Source organism: Alexandromys fortis, unplaced genomic scaffold, assembly GCF_014885135.2.
Source record: "Alexandromys fortis isolate MF-2015 unplaced genomic scaffold, M_Fortis_MF-2015_v1.1 scaffold_78, whole genome shotgun sequence".
Taxonomy (NCBI): Eukaryota; Metazoa; Chordata; class Mammalia; order Rodentia; family Cricetidae; genus Alexandromys; species Alexandromys fortis.
The window spans coordinates 5621590-5629990 of record NW_026067977.1 but is presented as its reverse complement, the minus strand read 5'-3'; the positions used below and the strand labels follow the sequence as shown (position 1 = coordinate 5629990).

At 40.5% G+C, this 8401-nt stretch overlaps 1 protein-coding gene across 3 annotated transcripts in view; it reads left to right on the top strand.

The window, feature by feature from the left end:
- Nucleotides 1-8401, top strand: part of Lrig2 (leucine rich repeats and immunoglobulin like domains 2) — a 47440-nt gene that overhangs the window by 33944 nt on the left and 5095 nt on the right. For 2 of the 3 annotated variants that reach the window (XM_050157540.1, XM_050157538.1), the window contains 5 exons: nt 2026-2346; nt 3839-4120; nt 5023-5472; nt 6473-6622; nt 7537-7824. In XM_050157540.1, coding sequence (XP_050013497.1) covers nt 2026-2346; nt 3839-4120; nt 5023-5472; nt 6473-6622; nt 7537-7824 — 1491 coding nt within the window. The remainder of the gene's footprint in view (nt 1-2025; nt 2347-3838; nt 4121-5022; nt 5473-6472; nt 6623-7536; nt 7825-8401) is intronic. The other variant, XM_050157539.1, reaches the window with a different exon arrangement.

The following is an 8401-nucleotide window of genomic DNA, read 5'->3' as shown; positions in this document are numbered from 1 at the left end:
TTTCATTTTTTGGATGCAGTTTTTGGTAAAAGGACAGACAACTTGGGATAGTCAGTCCTCTCCTTCCACTGGGAGTGTTGAGGGATCATGTCATTAGGCTTGATGGAAACTCTTACCCACTGAGACATTTCCCTGCCCCAAATACAATTTTTTTTCTTCTTCTTTTTTTTAATTCATCTATATTTTATGTATGTAGGTGTTTTGCCTGCATGCATGTCTGTGCACTATGTGTGTGCAGTGCCCAGGAGGCCATAAGAGGACATCACATCCTCCACAACTGGAGTTGCAGAAGGTTGTTAGCTCTGATATGCTAGAAGCTGAACCTGGGTCCTTTGCAAGAATACCTGGTGTTCTTTTTTTCTTTTCCTTTTTTTTTTTTTTTGCGTTTTTTCGAGACAGGGTTTCTCTGTGGTTTTGGAGCCTGTCCTGGAACTAGCTCTTGTAGACCAGGCTGGTCTCGAACTCACAGAGATCCGCCTGCTTCTGCCTCCTAAGTGCTGGGATTAAAGGCGTGCGCCACCACCGCCCGGCAATGCCTGGTGTTCTTAACTGCTCTTGTTAACTGCTCTCGAGTCCCTTTATGCAATTTCTTAGGGCTCAAAGTGACAGCATATCTTTGAGACAGTAGAGCAGTAGAGACAGTCATAGACAGTATGTTCAGACAGTATGTCCTGAATGTAACATTTATGATTTCAAGAATAAATTTTTATTTTTTTTCTCAACTTGGAAAGTTTTTTTTTTTTAATAATTAAATCTTCTTTACAGTGGATTGAATTCTACTTACACTGTCATACTTTGAATTTTACTTAGTTTTAAATGTAAGGCATACTATATGTTTTTGAGACAGGGTTTCACTATGTAACTCTGTCTGGTCTCGAATTCACTATGCAGACCAAACCAGCTTGGCCTGGAACTCAGACATTTGCCTGCCTCTGCTTCACAAGGGCTGAGATTAGTGGTGTGTGCCACCGGTCTGCCTCATACCATATGTTTTCTACTATTCCACGTACACCTTTGAAGGCACGATGGAATGTTACATGGCAAAGATACTGGTTCAGGATTTCTGTAGCAGCTTCTCTGAATCCATAATGTTGTTATTTATGAATCCATAGTGCACTCACCAGTCCTAAACCAGTTTTCACTTGTGCATTTATCCTGTTTGAATTCTTCACTATTTAATGTCAAGGCTATGTACAAAGTACTTTCAAGTCATGTATTTATTAGTAGTTGCCTTGAAAAAGTAAGTTTCTGTGTCCATTTTCTGTATTATACAGAAATGATGATGGTTATCATAAACATTTTGTATATGTATCATTATATATGGAACATAAATATCATATTGTGTGTACATACATGGTATGGTAGAATTAGAATTTACCTTGAAATTCTTACATAAGGTTTTTCTCCACATCTGTCCCCACTCATTGGTAATGCTTAGGAAATGGATAGTAAGCATCTAAGAGTCCTGAGGGATGGTAGAAAGAGTACTGGATGCTGACATCCAGAACCTGGGTTCCAGCCCACCTTCTGTCACTGCCTAATGCCTTTGAACAAACTGTTTAACTGGAGTTTACTTTTCTCACCTTAAACAAGGGATTAGATAGGATTGGAGAGATGGCTCAGCAGTTAAGAGCACTGACTACTCTTCCTGAGGACCCAGGTTCAATTCCCGGCACCTACCATGGCAGCTAACAACTGACTATAACTCCAAGATATGACACCTTCACACATATATACAGGCAGGCAAAGTACCAATGCAAACAAAATAAAAATAAATAAATTATAGTTCCAGGACAGGCTCCAAAGCTACAGAGAAACCCTGTCTTGGAAAATCAAAATGAAATATATAAATAAATAAATTATTGAAAAAGCAAATAAAAAACCAACAACAAGGGATTTAAGCTCTTTATAGTCTCCTTCAATCTTAACCCCTGTGAATGAAGCTTTTAGTTTTACAGTATTTGTTTTAAAATTGAATCTGAAGTAAAAATAACTGACTTGGCCACTTGCATTTATTCCCTTTAGATGATTTTCTGAAGCCTCAGATGAGGACACATCCTGAAAGCACAGTTGCTTTGCGAGGTGCTAATGTGACTCTGACGTGCACTGCGGTGAGCAGCAGTGATTCGCCCATGTCTACTGTGTGGCGCAAGGACAGTGAAATTCTCTATGACGTGGATATTGAGAATTTTGTTCGCTATCGGCAGCAGGCTGAAGAAGCTCTGGAATACACTAGTGTCCTGCACCTCTTCAATGTGAACTTCACAGATGAAGGGAAATACCAGTGTATTGTCACTAATCACTTTGGCTCTAATTATTCACAGAAAGCCAAACTGACTGTGAATGGTAAGGAATTGTGCTACTTGACTTTTGAAATACTTTCTCTTTTGCTTATTTGTATAATTCTGGAATATATGCTATGACTGTCTGGCCTATATGGCCATGCTGATGGGCAAATATACTTTGAAGTACTTTTTACACCTAAATTATAAGTCACTTGACCAAGAAAATTAGGTCACACCCCACATTTGGAGGGGACTCTCATTTTCTCTTGGTTGTGGCATATGGCAGGGGTGGACTTTTGGGTTACCCCCCTACCTGCTGTCCTGTACCTGACCTAGGAGACGCTTTACTCCTACTTCTGTTTCTCCTGAAGACATTCTTTTGATGGTCTTCATTTTCTTTCCAAAACCACAATTCTTTGAAAACCATGAATTCTTTTCTAATATGCTAGCTGTGTCCTCTATACTCAAGAGTGTTTAGAACATCTCTGTAGTTCTCCGATATGGCCTTAATGATTTTGAAAATAAAGCTCTCCTAGTGGTTATAAGAAAAGTTTTCCAAAGCAACTTGGTTTATTGTCTATGAGACTGAGTAACTACAGCATTTTAGGCTGTGAGCAACCAAAAGATATACTTGTGTCCTGTTCCTGTTTCTTTTTTGAATTTCTAGCTTTTTAAAAAAGATTTTATTTTATTATTTTATGTGTGTGAGTGGTTTGCCTTCATGTATGTCTGTACCACGTGCATGCCTGATGGCCATGAAGGCCTGAAGACAGCATTGGATCTCCTGAGATTAAAGTAACAGACAGTTGTGAACTGCCATCTGGGTGCTGGGAATTGAGCCCAAGTCCTACAAGTGCTCTTAACTACTGAGCTAACTCTCCAGCTCTGAACCCTGCTCCAGTGTTTCTTAAATGAGATTTTTAAAAAATATTTATTTATTATATATAGTGTTCTGTCTGTATGTCTGTCTGCAGGCCAGAAGATGGCACCATATCTTATTATGGATGGTTGGTTGTGAGTCACCATATGGTTCCTGGGAATTGAACTCAGGACCTCTGGAAGAGCAGCCAGTGCTCTTAACTGCTGAGCCATCTCTCCAGCCCCCTTAAATTAGATTTTTTAAAGCAAAATTAAAACTAACCAAACAAACAAAAAACCCCATGGTTCTCTTCACACTTGTTAATATTAGATTGGGAAGTCTCATTTAACTTTCTAAGTGAAAGAGTAGTATTAAATATCAAGTTCTGAATTGACATTCAGGAAAGATTTTGACTGTCTGACTTCCTTCTCATCGGCATGGTCACTAGGCATGGTGTGTACTCTAGAAGTACTGTGCTACTGTGCTCCACACACTCAGGTGCTGGTGAGAAAGATGCTTTTAGAAGCTGGGTTCATTGGCAGTCCAGAGAATGTTTTCTCAAAGAAATGAAGCATTTTACATCAGAATTTCACCTGTTAGATTATTAGATTTCTGTGCTTGTGCGTGCTTTTTTTTTTTTTTTTTTTTTTTTTTTTTTTTTTTGCCTACTTTCTCTGCAATTTTTTTTGAACAGAGATGCCGTCTTTTCTAAAAACTCCTATGGATCTAACCATTCGCACTGGTGCCATGGCCAGATTAGAATGTGCTGCAGAAGGGCACCCTGCACCTCAGATTTCCTGGCAGAAAGATGGTGGTACTGACTTTCCTGCAGCCCGAGAAAGACGAATGCATGTCATGCCCGAGGATGATGTCTTCTTCATTGCCAACGTGAAGATAGAAGACATGGGCATCTACAGCTGCATGGCACAGAATATCGCAGGCGGCCTCTCAGCAAATGCCTCACTCACTGTGTTAGGTATGCTTTCTTTGTCAGGACCACTGCTTTACTGGAGCCTCTGAGAGCTGCTTGGAGGTTTTGATGTGATTTTTTTTTTAACTTTGTGTTGTTGTTGTTGTTGTTTTTTGTTGTTTTGTTTTTGTTTTTTTGTTTTTTGTTTCTTTTTTTTTTTTTTGAGACAGGGTTTCTCTGTGTAGCCTTGATTGTCCTGGAACATACTCTGTAGACCAGGCTGATCAAAGAGATCTGCCTCCTCCTACCTCCTAAGTGCTGGGATTAATGGTATACACCACTTCTACCTGGCTAAAACATGTTTTTTAACGTATGCCTTGAATCCAAGGCAGTTCAGGTCTCTGTTTTCTTAGATACAAAGTTTTGTGGGGTCATCTCTTCCTCCTTCTCCCCCACTACCCCCATAGCCCAGGAAAACTCTATAACCCCTGAGAACTCACTATGTGTTATAGGTGAGCCACTCTGATCTGACTGTTAAAAAACCTTTAAAAGAAGTGTGTTAACTTGAGGGCTGAGGCAGAAGGATCAAGAGCTTGGTTATGTTGATAACTTGTCTTAAAAACAGTAGAAATCCCAGCACTAATGGCTAGTAGTCCTGGCTTGTGTGTGCCAGGCCATTGCTGTATTGAGCTAGCATCCCAACCCTGCTTTTCTTTCTCTTAGAGATAGGTCTTGCTAATTTGCTGAAATGGCTGTAAACTTGTAATCCTTTTGCTTTGGCCTCCTGAGTAGAGGGTTTACAGCCATGCATCATCATAACCAGTTCATAATTAGATTTTTTTCTTTTTTGAGGCTTTTGTGTTTCTGAAACATTAACTGTTAATCTTCATAAAACCACATATGTCATCATATTCCTAATAGTCTTAGGGTATCAATTTCCTAACTTGGTATTTTTAACTTCCTATTAGAGACACCCTCGTTTGTTAGACCTCTGGAGGACAAGACCGTCACTCGAGGTGAAACGGCAGTATTGCAGTGCATAGCTGGAGGGAGTCCTGCTCCTCGCCTCAACTGGACCAAAGATGATGGGCCGCTCTTAGTTACAGAACGACACTTCTTTGCTGCAGCCAATCAGCTTCTCATCATTGTAGATGCTGGGCTAGAAGATGCTGGAAAATATACCTGCATAATGTCTAATACCCTTGGGACAGAACGAGGACATATTTACTTAAATGTCATTTCATCCCCCAATTGCGACTCTTCTCAGAATAGCATTGGACATGAGGATGATGGTTGGACCACAGTTGGCATTGTCATCATTGTTGTGGTCTGCTGTGTCGTCGGCACTTCTTTGATCTGGGTCATTGTTATTTATCATATGAGAAGGAAAAATGAAGACTACAGTATCACAAATACAGGTAAGTGGCACCCAGATGACACATGGCGTATTCTTAGGATTGTGGGGTTTAGTAAAAAATAAAAAAGCTGAGTACTGTGATTGATTACTTGCTAATAGATGTAAGGAACTTTTTCTGATGAAAATAACCTATCTGGGGAAAAATTTGTAAGAATTTGTATATACTATATATACCTCCCCCTAAATTTAGCTTTTAAAATTGTATTACAGGCATGGTTTCCTTGTTCTTGTGGGTTTTTTGTTGTTTTGGTCTTTTGATTTTTTGAGACAGGTTTTCTTTGTGTATCCCTGGCTATCATCACTTGATCTCTAGACCAGGCTGGCCTTAAACTCAGAGATCTACTAGCCTCTGCCTCCAGAGTGTTGGGATTAAAGGTGTGCACCACCGTGCCGAGTTTGTTCTTTTCTTTTGAGAGGATCTCAGTGTATGGCCCTGGCTGACCTGGAACTACAGACTGACCTTGAGTTTGCAGTGATCCTCTGCTTCCACCTCCTGTGTGCTGGCATGGTATTACAGGTGTGGTGAACCATGCCTAGCTGATATATATATATATCTTTCTATAGAGCCTAAGGTTCATTTCCACCATAGTTTGTTTTAGGGGAGAGTTGAACCCTTGTGTGTGACTAGGTCTTTTACCCAGGGTCTGCAAGAGAAGTGAGCCATGTAGAGAGATTGTTAAAGTGTAGCTGTAGATAAGATTTTAATGTTTAGTTTTTTGTTTTTCCTTTTGTTAACCGCTCACCCCCCAACCCCCCACTGGTAATTCTGGGAGTGAACCTACAGCCTGTACATTAGGCAAACCAAGTCATACTTCTAAAATGAAACTCTGAGAAGAACATTAGTTTAAAAAAATTATGCTAAGGGAATATGATGAGCTATTGGGGTCCCAAGTCCATACCGTTTTCCAGGACAGTGTCAAAGTAGAACATATTTATAAAATTGCCTTCTGAATGTTGACTTCAACTGCCTGAGTTTGAGAGTTACAGATGTCTCTTTACAGAGGAGCTTAATTTGCCTGCAGACATTCCCAGCTATTTGTCTTCCCAAGGAACACTGTCTGAACCACAGGAAGGCTACAGCAACTCTGAGGCAGGCAGTCATCAGCAACTTATGCCTCCTGCCAACGGATACATACACAAAGGCACTGACGGTAGGCACTTTACTGTTCGTAGTTACTCTTTCAGCCTGTTCTAGTGGGTTTATTGTTCATTGTATAGTTTTCTCATTAGCCTGAGGCAATATTTTAAGGTAAAATACTTAGAACATTTAACTTCATGCAACATGGAATGAAAATTGACTTTAAAGTCTTAACCAGAGGAGGCCATCTTAAAAACAAAACACGTTACCCTTAAACAGGAATTGAAGGACACTCTCTGTCATCACAAGAAGAGGATGTTTTAGAAACTCTTTCCAAGTGTTTCTTGCCCTTTTAGAGATGAGCATCCTTCAGATAGCATCCAAAGGACATTAGATTCTCCTCCTGACAGGTAGATACTGAGTAAAATATGACTCTCAGCCTATAATGGAGAACTTCAAAGTCCCCTAGTAAAGTGACTAGAGCCTCTTCTTGCCCTTCCCCCTCACTTCTGTAGAAGGTGACAGACCCAGGAAGGTGGATTTGACTAGGGATAATGTGAGAAGTTACTGTTGATTGACTCATAAAAGTAACATGGGCTCTCATGCCATGCTTTCGTTTGCTCAAGCCAAGCTGTGTCTCAGAGCACAGGTTTAGGACTGTCTTAAAGCCCAGAGTTGGAGTTTAGTCTCTGCAGGCTTGACAGAGATTTAACATTAGAATTCAAGAGCATGGGCTCTGAAGCCAGGATGCCTAGGTGCACATTTCGGCTCTTCCTCCTGTCGTAACTCTCAGTAGTGGGGAGAGAACTGTATCTGCTCCATGGGGATGCTGTAAGGAAAAAGTGAGTTAATTTGCATAAGGACCTTGAAATCTCACCTGGTTTATAAAGTAAGTGTGTAGTAAACGTTACAACTGTAGAAGAAAGTTGATTATGACAAAACTCTACCTTAACAGAAAGGCATGTGGGTTCTTTCCCATCTTATTAGGTGGCACTGGTACCCGGGTGATCTGTTCAGATTGTTATGACAATGCCAACATCTACTCGAGGACCCGAGAATACTGTCCATACACCTATATTGCTGAGGAGGATGTTCTGGATCAGACTCTGTCCAGCCTCATGGTTCAGATGCCCAAAGAGACATTTTTATCGCATCCTCCCCAAGATGCTGCTACTCTGGAGAGTCTGATACCATCAACAGAGAGAGAGCTGTCTGCCTTTCCCACCAACCATGAGAGGATGACTGAGAAGCTTCCCTTCTCACAGATGAGCAGTGGTAATGGATGCTTTTGTTCCTTTCTGAACTTTTGATTTCACTTTCACCTGATCTGCCCTTCTGTTCTATCGGTAGGACACTCATTTCACAGGAAACAAATCAGTATACTAGAATAATTGTCACTGTTAGCTAGTGTCAACTGGAGGTCTTTACTTATCTTCATTTAAATAATGGAGATATGAAGTGCTACACATACGGCATGAAAAACCTAACATGTTTTGTTTGCTCTTCTGTCAGGCAAGCAATCTCAGCACCATATACCGAGCTTTTGTCAGCAAAACAGAGCTCTTTCTGGACCAATCAGCTGTCACTTCCTCTCAGAGGAAGAACATGGTGTCTGCCTGACTCGGCTTTCTTTCTCCCAGAATTCTGTTCTGTCTACTCCACCTACCTAATTTTCTGTCCTATCAAAGGCCAAGCAGTTTCTTTATTAATTAACCAATGGAAGCAACAGATAGACAAATGACCTTAACCAAAAGACAGATGACCCTTCTCCATCAGATAGCTAGCAGGTTTTCATCCCAGTCTGATAAATATAGCTATTTATTATAACCCAATAAGAAAATGCCTTACAGGG